We start from the raw sequence: 21,433 nt of genomic DNA, 5'->3' as shown, positions 1-21,433 counted from the left end.
TTTGATGTCACCGTCCTGAGTGGCTGTGCCCGGCACCAGCTGAACCCGGGCTGGGGGTGCGGTGCCCGGGGTCTCCTGCACGCAGCCAGGGTGGGGGCCCGGGATTCTGGTTCCCAAACAGGACAGGGGAGCCCCAGTGGGAGTGGCCAGCTGCTGGGGGCCCGGTGCCAGTCACAGAGGGAAGCCCAGGTGGGGGGGCCTCCACAGGGTGCCCCGCCCACTTCCTGAAGCCTGCAGGGCCTTGAAGCCCGGGCTCCACGGCAGACCGAGTCGGTCTTAGCGGGGAGGGGGCCCTGCCGCTCTTCTCTGGGACAGGAACCCTAACCGGCAAAGCTCCCCGGGACCCAGCCTTTGAGAAAACTAGCGCAACAGTTAGGAATCAGGTTTATTTTAAATAATAAAGTTACATTGAATACCTACATATTTACAAAAATGCTTTGCTATAGAAAAATAGAACCAAATTGTGGAATGCGGCCTCCAGGCTGGGGAACCCTGCGGAGAGGCCCCGCCCCTGCCCGGGCTGGGGAACCACCCTGGCCGCCTCCATGCCCACCCGGCCGCCTCCGTGCGGCCAGCCCGCCGTCCAGCCCCACACGGCCTACGTGCGGCCACCCCGCCGTCCAGGGGCTGCGCCAAACCCCTCCTCAGTCTCCAGGAAGCAGAGACAGAAGTGGTCCTTGCTGAGCAGGGCCAGGGAGTCCCCGGTGCGGTGCCAGCACAGAGAGAGCACCGGGAAGTCACCTGGGGGGAGGGGGGAGGGGGAGGCCAGAGGGTGAGCGGCCGGTGCCGGGACCGCAGGGCGCGGGTCCTGGCTGGGGTGCGCCGCGCTCACCTTCCCCGGGCACCTGCACCGACACGCAGCCGGCCGGGGACCACAGGTGCACCCTGGGGCCTCCCGTGCAGATGGCCAGCCGCGGCTGCTGCGGGTCCCACTGGAAGGCGCGCACGGCGCCCAGCTGCTCCAGCACCACGGAGAGCCTCAGCTTCCGGATGTCCCAGACCCACACGGCGTTGGGGACGTTGTCTGGGAGGAAGGGGCGGCACAGCTCAGCCGGCGGCCTGCGCGCGCGCCGAGGGCTCTCTCCAGATCCTGTCCGGGAGGCTGGGAGGGTCCCTGGCCCGCTGACCCCCAGCCCACCCCCGCCGCCCTCCACAGGCCCGGTGGCCCCGCCTGGGCCTCTCACAAGGCACAGACTCCTGAGGCCGGTGGCTGTCTCTGCCGTCCTTGCTGTCCCCAGCTGGGCTCCCAGGCCCGGTCAGGCTGTGGCCGAGGGGACACAGCCCCCACCCCCACCCCAAGCCTCTGCACTTCCTCCCCTCAGCCTGGAGCCGGCCCTGCCGCCCGTCCTGTCGTCCTGTCCTGTGACCCGAGCGAGAGCGTCAAGGACTCTGAGGCTTTGAAGGGCGCAGACCCAGGCAGGGCCCCGCTCCCGCCCCTCACTGGGAGGTGGAACGGGGCAGAGGCGTGGGCCCCACAGCGGCCCGTAACCCGGCCCGTAGCCCGGCCCGTAGCCCCCGCCACCGCAGCGCAGGCCCGGGAGCGCCGAGGCACGGTGAGCCTGGCGGATCTCTCTGTCATTTCTATGCCGGGAGGGGGCGGCGGCACTGACCGTTCCTCGTGGCCAGGAAGCAGTTGTCAGCGCTGAAGGCCAGCATGCCCACGCCGACCCTGGGGTTCGCCCGGTCCGCCACAGGCTTCAGCGTCTGCAGGGACACGGGCACGGCCGCGATGTCGTCTGCGGGAGCAGAGGGAGGCGCGCGCTGTGGCTCAGTGCCCGGCACCCCGCCCCCGCCCCCGCCCGCACCGCGCACTCACACTTGCTGTCCGAGCTCGAGGGCGGCCGGGCCGCTGGCCAGGGCGGCGGGAAGGGCAGGGCGCCCAGCGCCAGCTGCGGGCTCTTCTCGGTTTCCTTGTAAACAACCTGGAAGACACGGCGTGGCCGCTGCCTGCTCCACGGGGCAGTGTGCTCAGGCCACGCGGCCACGCGGCCCGTCCACCGTTGGAAGCGGGCAAGCGTGTGTGCTCAGCCTGCCAGGCCGGGGCAGCTCAGGGTCACAGGTGACAGCGCTGGCACAGAGGCGGCCAGCGGCCCCGGGTGCCTGGGGGTCTCCGGGGAGGGACGCAGACACGCCGGGAGCCACGCCCACCTCAGGAGCCCGTTCTGCCTGCCCACACCTTTCCCCAGTTGGCACGGGGTCCTCGTGCGAGGCTTCTCCTCCAGGTCCCTTCCAGGAGGGTCCCTGACCCCCTGACCCCCACCCCACCCCCGCCGCCCTCCTCAGGCCCACGGTGGCCCCGCCTGGGCCTCTCACGGGCACAACTCCCGAGGCCGGTGGCCCTGTCTGTCGTCCTTACTGTCCCCAGCTGGGCTCCCAGGCCCGTTCACGCTGTTGCTAAGGGGACACAGCCCCCACCCCAGGACCTCTGTACTCCCTGCCCCTCAGCCTGGAGCTGTCGCCCTCCCCCGAGGAGGAGCCGCTGGCGCCGCAGTCCCATCTGGGTGCCCCCACCCTGCGCTGCTGCCCTGGGCTCCTCCGGGGGACGGGGTCTGTACCCACGCAGAGCAGGAGTGACATCAGGCTGGGGGCGGGGGCCAGAGGGAGAGCCAGGGCAAGGACCCCCACCAGGAGCCTCTGGGCATCGTGGCCGTGGCCGAGACAGAGCCCAGGGAGCCCCCAGCATCGGAGAGGCAGCAGCACCCCAGGTGGACGCTCCCAGGGACGGGCATCCGTACCCCAGGACCAGCCTGGGCAGGAAAGCCGCGACCCGCCCGCCACTCCGGACCGGGGCTCGGGGCCGCCCACTTACGGTCCTGGGGTCACTGACGGTCGCTGGGTGCCCGAACTCGGTGAGCACCTTCCACGTCACGTGGTTGAGGACCCGCACCTGAGGGAGGAGCCCGTGAGGTGGGCGGCGGGCGCAGGCGCCGCACGTTGGCCCACCCTGCCCCGTGCCCACCTTTCCATCGTAGCTCCCGACGGCCAGGAACTGGCTGCTGGGGCTCCAGGCCAGAGACTTGATGCCCAGCGACCACTCGTAGGCGCAGTAGGCGGACAGCAGCCGGCCGTCCAGCGAGTACAGCAGGACCTTGTACTGGGGACGGGACAGGGCGACACCCTGGGGTCACGTGGCCGGGAGCGCGGCTCTCCCGCATTGCCGCGAGCCCAAGGCCCGCTCGCCCGAGACGCAGGCCAGCCCCTACCTCCAGGCACGTGTCCCACACTGCCAGCACGCAGCCGTTGGGTGCCCACTCGATCCCCGCTAGGTCCCGGGTGTCCGTATCGAAGTGCTTCAAACGGAAGGCGACCAGAGCTTGCACACATGGCCTTACGCAACAGCTTCACGGCCAAGTTCTCGGACATCCGACATCGGCTTTCTCCCGTAGAAACGGACACAACCATCCAGAACTCGGTCCCGGCACGCCCCGCACCGAGCGGCCTGGCCACGCCACGGCGCCCCTGCTGCTCTTGCCTCTCTCAGCTCCAAGCCCGCCGGGCGCTCCCTGCCGGGCTCTGCCTGCCTCCCACGTCTGCCACAGCACGCCGCGGGCACCCCCAGCCACGCAGAGCAGGCCCTGGGCCCACGTGGGACTCAGTTCTCTGCTGCAGCACACACGTGTGCGAACACCACGGCCCAAGGGCAGCGAAGGCCCTGCCGGTGCCGGCTGGTGGGACTGGCCACACACACGCAGCCGCCGAGTCCCGCTGTCTCCCAGGGCCCCGCCCGCCTGCGCGCTCACCCGCAGGAGCTGCCAGTCGCTGCACACAAAGACGCTCACGTAGTCTTTGCAGTCCCGCCTCTCCGCCAGGGCCATGTAGCGCCCGTCCCTGGTGAAGGTGATTCCTGTGGGGGCAGGGGGTAGGCCCGGGCTCGGGAAGCGGCCGCGGGGAGATGACACAGCCGCTTCCGAGAACAGAGAAAGGCGAGGAGGCCGAGGGAGGCGGCACGGGTGCTGGGTGCCGTCCATGTGAACGAGCGGGGACGTGCAGGGCAGGGACGAGTGGGGACACCCAGGGCAGGGACGAGCGGGGACGCACAGGGCAGGGACGAGCGGGGATGCGCAGGGCAGGGACGAGCGGGGATGCGCAGGGACGCGCAGGGTGCGCAGGGCAGGGACGAGCGGGGACGCGCAGGGCAGGGACGAGCGGGGACGTGCAGGGCAGGGATGAGCGGGGATGCGCAGGGCAGGGACGAGCGGGGATGCGCAGGGCAGGGACGAGCAGGGACGCGCAGGGCAGGGACCGGGCAGCGGCTGAGCCCTAGCCCCTCCCAGAATTCTGCCGACCCAGAAAATAAACTACGGCAATCAGAGTTTGCGGCTATGTCAGCTTGTTACTTTGTTTCTTATTTTCACTTCTGACTCCTTTGGGAGAAACGCTGGAAATTCGGAGAAAACCTCAGTTGAAGAGTTACACACTTTCCAGCTCTGTGTGGGCTTAAAAATAATCGCCCGGTCAGACCCACACTTTGAGAGAAAACACTATGATCTGCAGCCAGGAAGTGTGCGTGTGGCTCGTCTAAGATTCAACCATAAACACAAGAGTAAGTGAACACCCGAGCGTCCCGAGACGGCGCTTCCACGCCGCTGCTGGTGCCGGGGACACGGACCTGTCCCTGAGGTCACGGCTCCCTGCCGTGGGAGGGGCACGCCCACGGGCAGGGCCGCGGCAGGGCGCAGCCGCGTTCCGCGTCGGTGCCCGCAGTCCAGTGCCACCTCTGCTGCCACCCAGCTTCCGGCCACGGGTACCCTGAGCCCGGAGCTGGATCCCCGGCCCTGCCCTCGGCTGCCGGCCGAGCCCCGGCGGCTCCAGCGCTGGGGAGTGACCCGTGCCCGGAAGCTCTCTCCCCCTCAGCCTTTCAGATGAACACAAATAAACCTAAGAAACAAAGTAGCGCAAGCAGCGAGCTCTGAGCTGCCCAGCGCTCCCCTCGGCAGGAAGGGGACCCCACTCAGTGCGTGGGACGGGACGGGACGGGAAGGGGTCAGGGGTCAGGGGTCACGTCAGAGAAGGCCACATCCGGTCAGCTGCAGCCCTTCAGACATGAAGCGGGTGGAGGGGCTGCACCGCGAGAGCTCCCGTGAGCCCGGGGAAGGACTGGCCGGGAGCCGCCCTCCCTGCCTCCCAGAGCAGCGAGTTCGGAACCGCACACCGCCCGCCAAGGCAGCCTGGCTGCGCCGGCACTCACCCTGATGGCAGGCTTTGGGGTACCTGATGTAAGACACGGACTTGGTGCACAAGGACCAGACGGTGATCCGCAGCTGTGGGGGGAAGGGAGAGAGGAGACGCCAGAGTCCACCGGCAGCTTCAGCAGACGGTCCCTGAGCCAGGACGCACCGAGGCCATGAGCCACTGCACCGCGGGCTGCGCCTCCTCCCTCAGTGCCTCCTCCCTCAGTGCCTCCTCCCTTGGTGCCTCCTCCCTCAGTGCCCCACAGCCCGCGCCTCCTCCCTCAGTGCCTCCTCCCTCAGTGCCCCACAGCCCGCGCCTCCTCCCTCAGTGCCTCCTCCCTCAGTGCCCCACAGCCCGCGCCTCCTCCCTCGGTGCCTCCTCCCTCAGTGCCTCCTCCCTCGGTGCTTCCTCCCTCAGTGCCCCACAGCCCGCGCCTCCTCCCTCAGTGCCTCCTCCCTCAGTGCCCCACAGTCCGCGCCTCCTCCCTTGGTGCCTCCTCCCTCAGTGCCCCCTCCCTTGGTGCCTCCTCCCTCACTGCCTCCTCCCTTGGTGCACCACAGTCCACGCCTCCTCCCTCGGTGCCCCCCCCAGTGCCCCTCCCTCAGTGCCTCCTCCCTTGGTGCCCCACAGCCCGCGCCTCCTCCCTCGGTGCTCCCTCCCTCAGTGCCCCCTCCCTCGGTGCCTCCTCCCTCACTGCCTCCTCCCTCAGTGCCTCCTCCCTCGGTGTACCACCAGGGTTTGCTCCCTGCGCGGCTGAATGACACACGGTTGAGCACAGGTGCATTCCGTGCCGCGTCACGCGGTGGTCACCGCGTCCCCTGCCATAGGAACTGTGCCCCTCGCCGTGCCGGCCGGGCCCCATCAGAGCACAGGGCCGGAGGGAGCGGCAGGGCGCAGCCCGGCAGGCCGGCTTTGCCTCTCCTCCCCGAGGAAGGTCTGCAAAGATGGCCGTGGTCTGTGGCCACCAACAAACCCAGCAAGAACAGAAGGTGGCAACCACACGAGGCCGCCACGCCACCCACGTCCACGGCCAGCGCAGGGGCCACGGCGGGGGGCTCAGCGACGCGGCCTCTGTGGCACAGAGACCAACTGCCCCCCCTGGCTGCACTGTCCCCCCCCCGGCTGCACTGCCACGGAGCCTGAGAAGGCGGGAGGACGCGGCCTCTGTGGCACAAACAGAGACCAACTGCCCCCCCCCCGGCTGCACTGCCCCCCCCCCGGCTGCACTGCCCCCCCCGGCTGCACTGCCCCCCCCCGGCTGCACTGCCCCCCCCCCCCCCGGCTGCACTGCCACGGAGCCTGAGAAGGCGGGAGGACGGTGGGAGGGGGCAGCCGGGTGAGCCGCATTGCTCGCACACGAGTTAAGGCAGCTCCCCCGACCTCAGACACGTCTTCCGTCTGAGTTGGTTTTTCCCAGCTGAGTCCAGGCTCTGCAAGACAGGTACACCAAGGCCCAGGGACACAGAAAGGCCACGAAAGCCTCCCCGGCCACGCTGCTGTCCCACGGACCCACGGCACAACGGGCAGCACCAGGGCGCGGGAGCAAGCCTCCCAGCGGAGCTCAGCGCACGGATCCCCGCGCAACAGCAGCGCACACCGCCACCAGCACAGCCCCGCGCCCAGCCCACGACCTGGCGCGGCAGCAGAGGGCCTGGCACACACGGACCGGGGACGGCACGGGCGGAGCCAGGAAGGACGCTGCACACGTAAAGACTTCCGCACAGCTGAAGCTCGGAGGGCGAGAGCGGATCCCACGGCAGAGTACACGGCACGCGGACCAGGGCCACACAAACAGCCGGTGTGTGAGAGTGAGTGTGAGTGTGTGTGTGAGAGAGAGAGAGAGAGAGAGAGAGAGAGCGCAGTACACGGCACGCGGACCCGGGCCACACTGACATCCGGTGTGTGTGTGTGTGTGTGTGTGTGTGTGTGAGTGTGAGAGAGAGAGGGAGAGGGAGAGAGAGAGAGAGCGCAGTACATGGCACGCGGACCAGGGCCACACTGACAGCCAGTGTGTGTGTGTGTGTGTGTGTGAGTGTGAGAGAGACAGAGAGAGACAGAGAGCGAGAGAGAGTGCAGTACGCTGCACGCGGACCAGGGCCACACTGACACCTGATGTGTGTGTGTGTGTGAGAGAGAGAGAGAGCGCAGTACACGACACGCGACCAGGGCCACACCGACACCCGGTGTGTGAGTGTGTGTGTGTGTGTGTGAGAGAGAGAGAGAGAGGAAGAGAGACAGAGAGCAAGAGAGAGCGCAGTACACGGCACGCAGACCCGGGCCACACTGACACCCGGTGTGTGTGTGAGTGTGTGAGTGTGAGTGTGTGTGTGAGTGTGTGTGTGTGTGTGAGAGAGAGAGCGCAGTACGCTGCACGCAGACCAGGGCCACACTGATATCTGGTGTGTGTGTGAGTGTGTGTGTGAGAGAGAGGGAGAGAGAGAGCAGAACAGGAAGGCATCAGCCTCGTCAACAACTCGGGGACTGAACTCCCAGACCGAAGGCCCACAGCAGCGCCCCGGCCCTCGTGGGCTGTCAGTCACCCTAATTCTGCTCAAACGCGTCGGAAAGTCGAACGCAGCCAGTCGCTCGCAGGGGCTGCTGGGTGCCAGCAGGGCCCGGGCACCGCACTCACAGCTCCGGACTCGGGTCCAGCAATGGGAGAGCGGAGGACGCCGGGCAGGCCTTTCTCACTGGGAACCGGGAACCGAGAACGAGCAGCGCCCGCCAACGCCGCCCGACGCGGAACAACCTCGGGGGAGGGCGGGAGGAGACACGTAGACCCCTGCCGACCCAGCAACGCGGTGCTGACGCGGGGAGCCCCAGACCCTGGGAAAAGCCAGGGAGACCCGGGCGGGGCAGGGTGGGGGTGGCTCTGCTGTGCTCAATCAACTGCGCCGGGGCCGCTGAGAAAGCGGGGCTTCAGGGGCAGGTTAAACCTCTGCCTGTGCTGCCGGCATCCCATGTGGGCGCCAGTTCAAGTCCCGGCTGCTCCACTGCTGATCCAGCTCCCTGCTGGATCCACTGGGAAGCAGTGCAAGATGGCGCAAGTCCTTGGGCCCCTGCACCCGCGTGGGAGACCCGGAAGAAGCTCCTGGCCCCTGGCTTTGACCTGAACCAGCTCCAGCCATTGCAGCCACTCGGGGAGTGAGCCAGGGATGGAAGACCCCTCTCCCTCTCTCTCTCTCTCTCTCTCTCTCTGGATCTCTGCCTTTCAAACAAATATTTGAAAACGAAAGCAAACGGGGTTCTAACGTCCCAGCAGGAAAGCAGATACGGCAGGAATCGGTGCGTTTTCCTCCATCTTGGATACACAGGCTTGTGCCGGCAGCCTCCTGCTGACACCCTCCACGCCCGCCCCTGCGAGGCCCTGGACGACCGCGCGCCCCAAGGTCTCGGGCACATCAACTGACCGCCGACAGCCCCCGCACGTCTCCCTGGCACAGGGCCCGGCCCACTGAGCGCCAGCAGCCCCCTCCACGTCTCCCCGGCACCAGGCCCGGCCCACTGACCCCTGGCATCTTCCTCTGCTCTACCCGGCGCGGGGCCTGGCCCACTGACCGCCAGCAGCCCCCTCCACGTCTCCCCAGCAGCCCCCTCTGCATCTCCTGGCGCAGGGCCCGGCTCGCCGACCCCCGGCAGCCCCCTCGCATCTCCGGGCCCAGGCTCGCACTCACGTGGAACTCGGTAGTGTTGAGGATGTGCCGGCCGTCCGGGCTCCAGCACGAAGCCACCAGCCCCGCTGAGCCCTCGTCAATCTTGCAGTGCCACTCCGGCTGCTCCAGGGACCAGACCTGCGGCCGGAGAGACAGGAGGGCAGCCCTGCACCCTGCGGGCTCGGAGCAGCACCGGGGGGCCGGGGCCTCCTGTGGAGGACGGTGGGGGGGCCCCGCAGGCCCCGAGCCCCCGGGTGCTTCCGCGGTGTTCTGTGTGCAGCGCTCGCTGCCTTCCCAGGGCGGCGCCGTTAGCTCCGGGAGGCAGAGGAAACACCGCCTCCCAGGGGCCCGCGCAGACCGCGGCTCGCGCCGCCGCCCGTGTCTGACCGCGTTCGCTAGGAAACTCAGATCGCACGGTGTGTCCTCAGTTAAAGTGAGCACAGAGGGAGAACAACTGATTGGGAGGAAAGAGGCTTCCAGAGACTCGGGCTTCCTCCGGCGGGAAGGGCGGACACGGCTTCCCCCAGGGATTCCTGGAGACACTTCTGAGCGCGAGGAGCACACACACCCCTGCGCAACCCGTACACACACACCCCTGCGCAACTCCCCAGTCACACACTCAGCACACACCTGCACGCCCCCCCCACCTGCATGAGCCCCCCCACACCTGCACAAGCCCCTCACACACCCCTGCGCAACCTGTACACACACACCCCTGCGCAACTCCCCAGTCACACACATGGCACACACCTGCACGCGCCCCTCACACACACCTGCACGCCCCCCCACCTGCACGAGCCCCTCACACACACAGCTGCACGCCCCCCCACCTGCACGAGCCCCTCACATACACAGCTGCACAACCCCCACACCTGCACAAGCCCCTCACATACACAGCTTCACGCCCCCCACACACACCTGCACACCCCCCCCACCTGCACAAGCCCTCTCTCACACACACAGCTGCACGCCCCCCAACCTGCACCAGCCCCCCCACACACCTGCACGAGCCCCCCCCACCTGCACGAGCCCCCCCCCACACACCTGCACGATCCCCCGCTTGTACATGGCGCACAGGATGAAGAGGGAGTCCGCCGACCACTCCACGTGCTGGACCTGGTCCAGGCACGTGTACAGCTGCAGGATCTGCAGGGAGCTCACATCCCGGACGACTAACCGGTACTGCACACAGGAAGCCTAGAAACAGGGCGCAGGTGACGTCCGTGGCTACGTGCTGCTCCCACCCCAAAGGCAAGAGGAGTCAATAAACGATAAAGTTGAATAATTAAAATCATTACATTTTAGTATAAAGTGTGACTATTTTAATAATACTTAGGAAACATTTCCTACTCCTCCCGGAGCTATTCCTTAAGAACCTGAAGCAGGAGGCAGCAGGGACTCCTCCACCCCGACCACCTGTAGGGAGCTTTCTCCAGCTCATGGTGGGGGGGTCGGAGCCTCTCCATTGCCTGGGGTTCACAGTCGGCAGAGGAAAAGCTGTTCCCCGGAGCTGGCTTCGCTACATTGACTTCCTCCCCACCCGAGGTGACAATGTATCAGTCTTTCTTCCCCCATCTCAGCACAGAATCCCCAGGCCTGAGTCCTCCCTGGCCCCGGAGCTCCGGCTGACTTTAAAGATTCACTTTAGTACTGGCAGGTGTTAGAACTCAGCAACCGAGGCGCCACCCTGCCGGCTCGGAGCTCAGCCCGGCAGGCAGCCCCTTCGGCCTGGGGAGCGGCTGCGGGAGAGAAGCCCAGGCGAGGAGAGAAGGAGTCCTCCCCCGCCCAACTGTTCACTCCCGCCAGCAAAATTAACAACCAGCTGACATCTACACCGGCTCTGGACAGATGGAGACCAGGGCGCAGGGAGTCGCATCCGCCCAGGTCCCGCCCCTGCCCAGAGCGCCAGCCCGGGTCCCCCCCCCGCCCGGGGCCTGCACCTGCCCAGAGCCCCTGCCCAAGCCCACAACACCTCCCAGGGTCCTGCACCTGCCCGGGTCGCCCCCACCATCCCCACCCAGAGCCCCAGCCCAGGTCCCGCCCTGCCCAGAGCCCCTGCCCGGGTCCCGCTCCTGCTTGGATCCCGCCCCGTCCAGAGCCCCAGCCCGGGTCACCCACCTGCCTGGATCCCACACCTGCTCAGAGCCCCTGCCCAGGTCCCGCCCTCCCCAGAGCCCCAGCCAGGGTCCTGCACCTGCCTGGATCCCACCCATGCCCACAACACCCCCCAGGGTCCTGCACCTGCCCGGGTCCCGCCCTGCCCAGAGCCCCAGCCGGGGTCCCGCACCTGCCCGGGTCCCGCCCCTGCCCAGGTCCCGCCCTGCCCACAACACCCCCCAGGGTCTGCACTGCCCGGAACACCTCCAGGGTCTGCACCTGCCCCGCCCCTGCACGGAGCGCCTGCCGGGGTCCCGCACCCGCCCCGGCCCTGGCGGACCCGAGCCCTGGCCCCCGGGGTCCCGGGTCCGCCGCCCCGCGCCGCTCACCAGGTACTTGCCGTCCGGGGAGAACTTGCAGAGCAGGTTGGAGAGTTTGAACGTCTCGGAGAAGTTCATGGCCACCGCCCGCGCGGGCCGACCCGCGCCCGAAAGCCCGCGGGGACTCGGGCGGCCGCCGCAGCCCCAACCGCTGCGGGCCGCGGCCGGAAGTGGGGAGGCGGAAGCGAGCCTCCGCCAATCAGGGCCGCGCCGGCCGCGCGCGGCATTGTGGGGCTGGAAGTCCTCGCGCCCCGCGCCGCCGAGCCTTAAAGGGGCAGCGCGCGACGGGGCCGAACTCGAGGGCTGCGGGGCTTCGGCCCCGGATGCAGAGCAAACGCGGGGTTCGCGGCTCGACAGGAGTTTCCGATAAGCCAGGAATCATGGGCGGTGCGAGCACGCGCGCAGAAGCTGCACGGGGCCCCCGGGTGCTCGCGGAACCCGAGGGTCGCCGCGGACACTGGCCGAGGCGGAAGCGTGCCGCTCGTGCCCGGCCGCAGGCGTGTGAACGGGCATCGTGCGCGCGCTCCCGTGTAACGCACGAACCACCGACGGCGGCCGAGCGAAAGGCCCCGAGGGAGCGAGCCCCGCGCGGACGCCACCGGTCGCGCCGCGCCCTGTCCCCACCCCTCCGCCCCCACGCCCACTCGGGACCCGGTCCCCCTACCCGGCGGAGGCCGCCGCACTCCTGGCCCTCGTAGGGCCTGCGGGTCGTGCCGACCCCGCCACGCTCAGGCCCCGCAGGCTGGGCCCCGCGGGATCCTCCCGCGCACGTCCCCAGCTCCCCGGAACGAACACAGCCGGTGCGAGCGTGCGCCCGATCGCTGGCTTCTCCGTCCCCAACCCGCGCCCCGCAAACTCTAGGGGAGCGGTACCGGTGTGCGGAGGCCACGGGAGACGCCGCACCCGCGGGAACTCCAAGGCGTCGGGTTCCCGCGGGCGGGGGACATCGCGGTGGAGCCAGATAACGCGGCCCCCCCGCCCCACTCCAGACGACAGCGCACGGCGGGGGCCCGCCGCCAAGACCCCCTCAGCACTGGCCCGCGCGTGGGTGCTGCAGCCCGGACCCTGCGAACGGGGGCCAGGACCCCGACGCTCCCGCTTTACCGGCGGGGCGCGGGCCGCAGGGGAGGTCCGCCTCATCCCGAGCGGGCCTCGGGGCGTTGGGTCCCACGTTTGGCCAAGGACACCTGTGCGCACCTTCGCCCGCGCCGAGCAGCCTGCAGCGCCAGGGGCCCGAGCAAGGTGCCGGCTACAGCCGCGAAGTTCGCATCCCAGGGGCGTCCTGGACCAACCTAGCAGAGCGCGTGGCCGGCGCTCCCGGGCGGAGCGGACCCGTCAGTGCCGCCCCGACGCCAGGTTCCCTCCTGCGCACGGAGGCCGCGGACCCTTCCCCTGGGTCCCCAGTTCCCGGCGCGCCGAGGGGCCCAGCGCCGGTGGGGACGCCGCTGGGAGAGGAGAAGGCTGGGGTGGGGAATCCGAAGCGTCGGGGCGCGGAGCCCACACCTGCTCCCGCCCCGCCCCCGGCTCCCGCGCGCCTTCCCCGCGCCCCCGGGCTTGCCCAAGGTCGCGGCCCGCCCTCGCCCGCGGGACGGCCCCGGCGCCCGACCCGCGTCCGGCCCTGCGCGGGCGGCCCCTCCCGGGCTCGCCTGGGGCGACTCGCGCCAAGCGGCGGCGGGAAGGAGCCGGGCGGAACGCGCGCGGGACCCCGACCCAGAGGAGGCCAGCTGGGGAGGCGGAGCGCAGAGCGGAGACCTGGGCCCCGGCCGGGCCCCGCCGCCGGCCCGCCTCCCGCCACGGCTGAATGCCGCGCCGCCTTCCCGCCGCCGGGCTGCGAAAGGCGCTAACGCCCGCGGCCGCCCCCTTCCCGCGGCGCCTCCCCGCCCCGCGCGCATAAAACCCGCCTCGGGCCCGCGCCCGCCGTGCGCCCACACGGGGCTCGCGGCGAAGACCCGGCCAGGGCCAGGCAGGCTCGGACGCCGATGCCCGGGGCTCCGACCGCGCCAGGTAGGCCCGGCTGGATCGCGCGAGGGGCCGGGCGGGGCACGGAGTGTGGGGCAGCGAGGCCACGAAGCTCGGAGTGGAGGGCAGAGGGGCGGCCCGGGCAGCACGGGGTTCGGGGTCCCCGGGGACTTGGGGCCTGGGTGCGGTGCTCAGGCGGCCCCGCGGGGGTCCGTGTCCCTCCCGCTAACCCCTCTCTATCCAGCATCCGAGGGGCGGCGGGGACACAGCCGGGTCTCAGGGTGCGCAGGGCCGACGGTGGCCTCCCCCTGCACCCCAGCCTTGGCGCCCCGGACCCCAGCAAGGCCCACGAGGCCCCGGTCCAGGTCCTGGCCTTTACGCAGCAGAGCGAGGCCCGCAGGGCTCTTGACCGCTGGCTGGACCTCCTGAGGCAGTGGGCAGTGGGTTGCAAGAGGGGCCTCCCCCGAGGTGCCTGAGCTTGGAGCCCTGCCTAGGCCGGGTCTGGGGTCTGTCCCAGGTACAGCGCCTCGGGGTACGGTCGGGCCCAGGCGCCCCTTGTCTCCTGGGCCTCAGCCCAGCGTGTGGGGAGCTATTATTACCCCCTTACTCAGCGGTACTTTTGTCCGGCCCTGGAGCGGTGGGCGCTCGGCTGCTTAAACAGATGGGTGACAGGTAGACCATTCCACCCAGGAGCGGGAGAAGCAGCCTCCCTCGGCTCCCACCGGGCTCCCCTTGGTCCTGGCCGGGCCGCGCTGCTTGGGAGCTGCCCGGAGGCTGGGGGCCTGTCTGGGCTCTGGGACCCCGCTTGGCTGTTACTCTCACCGTCCCGTATTCGCGTAGCCTTGATACTTAGCTTTGGGCCAGGCGGAGCGAGCGGACAATGCCGCTTTGACGAGCGCTGAAAATCCAGCCCCCCAACTTTTGATTTCCTCCATGAAAGAGGAAAAAAAAAAAGCATTGCACTGAGGACAAACGAATGAAATTCTGTGAACCCGGGACTGTGTATGTGATCTGTAAAATGCTGCAAGGAGGTGCCTGCTCGGGGATCAGACGGGGCTGCCTGGGTGATTGACAGGCGGGCTCTGTGCTTGGGCGGCCCCGCTTGTGGGAGGGCCGGGGTGCTGAGCCCCGTCTGGTGGTCTCTTGTGGAGGCGGTGGAGAACAGGTAGCCGTCTCCGAATTCCGAACGGCAGCCCCGCGAGAAGCCAGGCTGCAGCCGTGGTTCCTCAGTGGCCCAGGAAGTCGGAGCTGGGGCTGGAATCTGTCCACACTGCTGACGAGGCGTGGACCTAGGGCAAGTGTCTCGCACCCAGTTTCCCGTGGGCACGGTAGGGCAGCAGTGGCTGTGAGGACGGCGAACGGGTGCCTTATTCCAGGTGCCCCAGACTCGATGGCAGTTGGTGATGGGTGGGAGTTTCGGGGAGGGGGGTGTCTCAGGTCCCTGGTGGCCCGGGGCCGGGGTGGGGGTGGGGGTGAGGCCGGAATGTGCCCAGCTTGGGCGGAGGCCGGTGGCATCTGTCAGGGGTATGCGCAGCGGCAAGGCTGCCTCGCTCCGTCTATTTATAGAGCGTGCCCCACCCAGGTCCAGGAATGGCTTCATAGCACGGAACACGCGGATGGGAGCCCGGCTAAACTCGAGGGAAGGGGGGAGACCCAGGCCTGGGACAGGGGAGGCACCAGCGCCTGTGCCCGGGACTGCGCGAACCCCGGGATCCCGAGGGCCCTCCAGGGGTGCACAGAGGAAGCCGCCTGTTCTGGGGAGGGGGAGGCAGCTCCGGGCCCCGCGTCCAAAGGCAGCGGCGCATCTCGACACTTGGGTGAGGGACACTGCAACCCTGGGGACTCTGGGGCTGGCAGACACTCAGTGTCTGTGTCTGCTGGCTGATGGTTGAGCTTCAGGAGCAAGAATGAGAGAAGAACGGGAAATGGGCGATTAGATGACCCCGGCCGGTGCTCTCTGAGCGAGGCCACGGCCTGCAGTGTGATCATTCTGACCAGTGCGCCCAGTGAGGACTTACCCAGCTAAAGGCTCGCTTACTCCTCTGTCTGTTGTATTTTTATCTGAGAGGCAGAAAGCTCCCCTCCCCAAATGCCGCAGTGCCTGCCGTCGGGGGCCAGAGGCAGGAGGCTTGGCTTGGCCGGTCGGGGTGTCCCACACGGGAGGCAGGAACCCATCCTGGGGTCTTAGCTGCTGCCTCCCAGGGGCTGTGTTAGCCGGAAACCGGAACCAGGGGCAGAGCTGGGTGTTGAACCCAGGCCTTCTGACGTGGGAGGGGGGCGCCTTAGCAGATGGGCCGGGGCCGGCACTGTGGCGCAGCAGGTTAGGCCGCTGCCTGCGACTCGGGCCTCCCATACGTGAGCCGCTGACCTGAGTCGAGTCCCGGCTGCTCCACTTCCGGTCCAGCTCCCTGCTGTGGCCTGGGAAAGCAGCAGAGGATGGCCCAGTGCTCGGGCCCCTGCACCCACGTGGGAGACCTGGAGGAGGCTCCAGGCTCCTGGCTTGGCCTGGCCCAGCCCTGGCCAATGTGGCCATTTGGGGACTGAAGCAACGGACAAGACCCTTCACTCTCTGACACTCTGCCTTTCAAGTAGATACGTAAATAAATCTTTAAAAAGCGAAGGCGGGAAAGATAGCCGGGCACACCGCTGTGGGTCAGTCCCTGGCGGCTGAGAGGCGGATGAGCAGGAGCGCGCGGGGGCTGGGGCCCTGCCCACTGACAGGCGAGGCCTCGGCAGCCGAGTGCGTGAGGCTGCGGCTTCTCGGGGTGGAAACCGCAGCTCTGACAGCAGAGCCGGGTCTCGGGCGGCTGCCTGGTCCCCCCGCCGGCGCTGGCTGCAGCCGCGTGGAGAAACGGGACCGGGGGACGTTCCTGCTGGAGGAACCCTTCCAGACCACCTAAGCAGGGGTGCCGGACTCGCCTGGGGAAGACGGCATCTCTCAGGAACCCCATAGTGTGCCCGGGCGTCTCCTCCAGAGAGCAGGGCGGGCGGGACCGGCCGCGTGTCAGCAGCACCCGTGGCCTCGCCGCCACCAGGCCGGTCACCGGTCGTGGCTCTTGCTGTGCGTGGTTCTCAGGGCAGAAATCTCCAAATGCTCTTCGTCCTCGTCGTGAAGTTGAAACTGTGACGCTCACTCGACCTGCCACCAGGGCTATCACGCAGTCTGCTTTTTTTTTTTCCTTGATATTTATTTATTTATTTATTTGAATGAGTGGCAGAGAGAGAAGGAGACCGAGAGAGGGATCTTCATCTGCTGGTTCACTCCCCACATGGCAGCAGTGGCTGGGGCTGGGCCCGACCACAGCCAGGAGCCCAGAGCTCCACCCTGCTTTCCCACGTGGGTGCAGGGGCCCGAGCACCAGGACCATCTGCTGCTGCTTCTCCCGGGCCCCCGGTGGGGAGCTGGGTCAGTAGCGGAGCAGCGGGACGGCGGCCGGCAGGTGGCGGCTTAGCCAGCCTGCGCCGACACCGGCCCCTGGGGGTTAGCCTATGTGATCGCGTCGCAGGTTTGCGCATTGAGGACCTGGTTAGCTGCTTCGACCACTGCAACAAGTGACCAGGAACGGGGCTCAGACCCGGAGACGGGCTGGCTCCTGGTCCTGGGACCCGGAGTCTGTGAGGTGGGCAGGGAGGTTTCCTCTCGGGGCCCGGAGTGGGGCATGCGTTCCGTGTGGCTCCTCGGTTCTGCCGGTCCTGGGCACTCCTGTGGCTCTGTGGCTCGTGGCTGCGTCACCCCAGTCCCTGCCCCGGTCTTCACATACACACATATACCACCCACAAATACACACACATACATACACACATGTATACATGCACACACACGTCTGTGGCCCTGCGCTGCTGAAGGGCACAGAGGCTTGGGGCTTCCAGGGCACAGCGCAGACACAGAGGGAAGATCCTCCGCCCGCTGGTTCACCCTCAAAATGGCCACAACTCTCAGAGCTGCGCTGATCCGAAGCCAGGAGCCAGGAGCTTCCTCTGTGTCTCCCACGTGGGTGCAGGGCCCAGGCACTCGGGCCTCCTCCACTGCCCAATCACTTTTACCCAAGGTTCCTGGGCATGCCGGGGCTCCAGAACCCGCCAGCCTCACTTCCTGCCACGTCGGGCATTCTGACTGCACATGGGACTGTCACTCCAATGTGACATCGCAGCGCCAGCCTGGGGGACTCAACCCGCCTCTTGCCGTCTGCGTCGGCTCCTCCCTGGCGATGGAGCAGGTTCACGGTTCTGGAGGCTCCAGGCCGAGATGGGGCGGCCGCGCTGGTCGGGCCTCTGGCCACGGCGCTCTTGCTGGCAGAGTCCCCAGTGGCTCAGGGCGAGAGACGGGGCGTGTGCACCTGTCTGGCTTGCTCCTTATAAAGCCAGCAGGGTGCAATCGTGGGGGCCCCACCCCCCGACCTAATCCAATCGAATCGCTCCCCCAAGGCCCCGCCCCTGAGCCCCACAGCTGAAGGAAGCCCCGCCCTCCTAGGACACAGGGCTCTGGGACCCACCCAGCACACGCGGCGCCGGCTGCTGTCCCGGCTGCGATTCGCTGACCTCGTGGTTACTATGCCCAGGGCCGAGCCGCGGTGCCCGGGTTCAGCCCCTGGGCCTGGCCCCAGCGTCTGCTGCTGCGTGCCCTGGGAGGCAGCCGTGGGGGCTCCGGTCGGTGGGTTCCTGCCTCCCACATGGGAGCCCCAGACCCAGCTCCTGGGCGGCTGAGGGCTGAGCGAGCAGATAAGAGGGAGCTCCCTGTGTCTCCCAAAGAAATAAATGTTTTAAGTTAGCAAAGCAGCTTCCAAGCAGTGAAGAAGTCTTATCAAGGCCAAGCCGGTGCTCCAAGAGCGCTGTGGTAGAAGCGGGGCTGTGCGTGCGTCCGGTCCCACCGCCCGCCCGTGGGCCTGGGAAAGCAGCGGCTCAGGTGCCGCCCCCCCGGGACACCAGGGTGGGGGTCTCAGCTCCTGCGGTCTGGGCAGTGAACCAGCTGATGGAGGGGCTCTGTCTCTCCCTCTCTTCACTCTGCACCCAGATCCCCCCCAAATATTTATTTATTTGAAAGGCAGAGAGAGGGAGAGAGGGAGAGTGGGGGGGAGAGAGAGAGAAAGAGAGAGCGAGGTCTTCCATTTGCTGGTTTACTCCCCAAATGGCCACAACGACCAGGGCTGGGTCAGACAGAAGCCAGGAGCCAGGAGCTCCTTCTGGGTCTCCCATGGGGGTGCAGGGGTCCAAGCACTTGGGCCATCTTCCACTGCTTTCCCAGGTGCATTAGTGGGAAACTGGATCAGAAATGGAGCAGCCGGGACTCGAACCGGCGCCCGTATGGGATGCCAGAGTCACAGGCAGCGGCTTTACCCGCTACGCCACAGCGCCGGCCCCCGTTTACGTTTCTAAAGAAAGCTGGGTCTCACCTGCGCTTGCCTCCCTGTTAAGCGCTCACTGAGCGTGCACGCTGTGCAAATACCAGGAAAGGGAACGCCTGGTTACAGCCGCCGTTCTGTCGGCTGGAGCGCGTGGTTCGGTGTTCAGGAGGAAAGGGGACCCCGGCCGCCTGGGTGGGCTTGTGCACCGCGCCCACGCAGCAGCCCGGAGCCCCTGTGATGACAGCAACGCGCTCGCCCAAGTGCTGGTTCCCTGGAGACTCTCCGGGTGCCGGGAGCTCGGCAAAGCCTCCGGTGAGCGCCCGAGAGGCTCGGCGACATTGACTACAGAAGTGCTCACGTTCGTCCTTCTTTTTTTAAGTTTTATTTATTTATTTGAAAGTCAGAGTTAGAGAGAGAAAAGGAGAGGCAGAGAGAGAGAGAGAGACTTCCATCCACTCCGCTGGTTCACTCCCCAGGTGGCCGCAATGGCCAGAGCTGCGCTGATCCGAAGCCAGGAGCCAGGAGCTTCTTCCAGGTCTCCCATGCGGGTGCAGGGCCCCAAGGACTTGGGCCATCGTCCACTGCCTTCCTGGGCCACAGCAGAGAGCCGGATCAGAAGTGGAGCAGCCAGGACTTGAACCTGCACCCATATGGGATGCCGGCGCTGCAGGCAGCAGCTTTACCTCTTACGCCACAGCGCCAGCCGCTTAACTGTCTTAACTTCGCACCAAACGCCTGCCCTGGTATGTAGATTTTGGTGCAAATAAAAGAGAATTGAAATCCACAGTTTTTCATAGTACACATTTTCCATGAACTTTCCGTTTTTTTGAACTTTTCCAATTCCACGTCCCAGGCACGTTCTGAAGTCCCCCTTAGTGTAGTCCCCTGGGTGCACAGGCAGAGGTCCCGTCACCTGTCGCTGTGAGATCTGGGCCGTGGGCCCGAGAAACAGCACAGGGACACAAACCTCACCAGGCCCAAACCGCGTTCCCACAGTGGCGTCCTCTCGGCCCGTGGGAAGGATTCAGGGCTGCTGGTCTGCCAGTCTGGATGGATCCGTCTCCCTCTGGGTCAGGCTGCTCGCTGAAGTGGGCAGGGGGAGGGGTCTCAGAGGAGAGCAGAAAACTCACAGCTGGGGGGGGTGGGGAGGCCAGCCTCGCGTCGCTGGGCTTCGGGGCGCGTGCCTGTCAGGAGAGGCCCGAGAGACGGCGTCTCCCTTGCTCTGTGCCAGGCAGTTCCGTGTCCAGCGTCCTGTCCTCGTCCAGCCTCTGAGCCTGGGCTGCGATGACTGCCTGGCCACCAGGGTCTGTGGGCTTGTGAGCCCCAGGGTTCCGTCTGCAGGAGAGCAACGGTTCTTCCTTTCTGGACTTGGGCTGCGGGGCAGGAGGAGCGGTGCCGCCGCAGGTTGAGCTGCGTCCCACACGGGAGGCCTGGCTCGGCCCGGCTGTTGCAAGCTTCCCGTGGGGCAGGGGCCCTGCTGCGCCCATAGGAGTTGCTGGTTTCTAGCTGCAGCCTGGACTAACTCCGCTGTTGCAGGCATTTGGGGAGTGAACCCGTGGATGGACGATCTCTCTGTCTGTGTCTCCCTCTCTCTCTCTGTCACGCTGCCTTACTAATAAATAAATCTTTTTTTTAAATATTAAAAAAAAAAAAAGAATTGGGATGCAGCCAGGATGGCGTGAAGGGGCCCAGCGGACCGACTGCACGTCTTCCGTGTGGTCCTCCACGCCCGGCTGGAGTCCAGAGGCCACGCTCTGGGTGGAGCTGTTGCTGTGGCCCGGCAAGGCCGGGTTCTGGTCCGTGTCTCCGTGGTTGGTGTCTCATTCAAGGAGATGTGGGCAGAGGCGAGAAAGACCCAGACTTATTTAAAGCACAAGTCCACAGGAAGTGGGCGAGAATGAGTGGCAGCCCACAGGGTCTGGAGGCATGGGTGCTGTCTCGGGCGGGGCCCAATCGAATATTCATAGGGGATGAGTTGGGGTGGGGCCCAATTGAATATTCGTGCGGGGTAGATTTGGGGCGGAGCATAATTGAATATGTATAGACGATGGGTTAGGGGTCGGGCCTAATTGAATATTCATAGAGGATGGAGTTGGGGAGGATCCTGAGTTAGGGGCGTGGCCTAATAGAGTTCATTGACTATGGAGTTGGGGGGGGCTTGAGTGCCACCCACTTCCCTGCCCTCGTTTTGGAAATTTCAGAAGTGTGGTGGTGTCGGGTGCATCATGGGAGTGGGAATGTGGGCCGTGGTCATTTTATTATGACGTCATCCTAGTGAGCTGAAGGTCATCTCAGGGACACCGGCCGAGGCCACACTGGGGATTTCCAGCCGTGCTGGGTCTGGGTTTGCCGCGCTGTGGAGCTTGGGGTTTCGCTACATGGTGGTGTCGGGGAGCAGGGTCTCAGGAGCGGGCAAACCTCCGCTGCTCCCCCCTGCTGCCTCCCGGCCGCTAGGTGCCCCACCCCCACCCCGCGGGCGCAGCTCAGTGAGCCCAGGAGAGAAGAGCTGATAAAAATAGTTCCCCCCCAGGCGCCGATTCGCAGCCCCCCCTTAGCCACCTCGGACCAGGGAGCGCCCACACGCCCCTCTCAGATGACTTCCTACCGGCCTCAGCCGAGGAACCGCCGGCCCCGGGTGGCACTGACGTGGCTTGCCGAGGGCCTCGCCACGAAGACCGTGCGATGCCTGGACTTAACCGTGGACACGAGGGGTGTAACAGTCACAGCCTCGGGACCCACGCACCCCCCAGCCGGCGCCGCGGAGCTCGGGCTGCCCCAGCGTCTGTGACAGACGGAGGGCAGGTGTCCCCGTGGGGCCTCGCCAGCGCTG

At 67.1% G+C, this 21,433-nt stretch overlaps 2 protein-coding genes across 2 annotated transcripts in view; one reads left to right on the top strand and one right to left on the bottom strand.

The window, feature by feature from the left end:
* Window positions 1–372: 372 nt before the first annotated feature.
* On the bottom strand, window positions 373–11,479 carry WRAP73 (WD repeat containing, antisense to TP73). The gene is made up of 12 exons (XM_051839684.2): window positions 11,312–11,479; window positions 9,870–10,022; window positions 8,847–8,963; window positions 5,189–5,261; window positions 3,741–3,844; window positions 3,204–3,290; window positions 2,960–3,094; window positions 2,810–2,887; window positions 1,817–1,922; window positions 1,611–1,736; window positions 833–1,024; window positions 373–741 (listed from the first exon to the last, which is right to left on the bottom strand). The coding sequence occupies exons 1-12, from the start codon at window positions 11,378–11,380 to the stop codon at window positions 599–601; spliced, it is 1,383 nt and encodes a 460-aa protein (XP_051695644.1). The 5' UTR covers window positions 11,381–11,479; the 3' UTR covers window positions 373–598.
* Window positions 11,480–13,043: 1,564 nt separating this feature from the next.
* TP73 (tumor protein p73) overlaps window positions 13,044–21,433 on the top strand; it is a 64,394-nt gene continuing 56,004 nt past the window's right edge. Inside the window, exon 1 of the mRNA XM_070077071.1 lies at window positions 13,044–13,306. The gene's annotated coding sequence lies outside the window, so the exon portion shown is untranslated. The remainder of the gene's footprint in view (window positions 13,307–21,433) is intronic.

This window comes from Oryctolagus cuniculus, chromosome 7, assembly GCF_964237555.1.
Source record: "Oryctolagus cuniculus chromosome 7, mOryCun1.1, whole genome shotgun sequence".
Taxonomy (NCBI): Eukaryota; Metazoa; Chordata; class Mammalia; order Lagomorpha; family Leporidae; genus Oryctolagus; species Oryctolagus cuniculus.
Note: the sequence above shows the minus strand (reverse complement) of the source record. Positions and strands in the feature narration are given on the sequence as shown.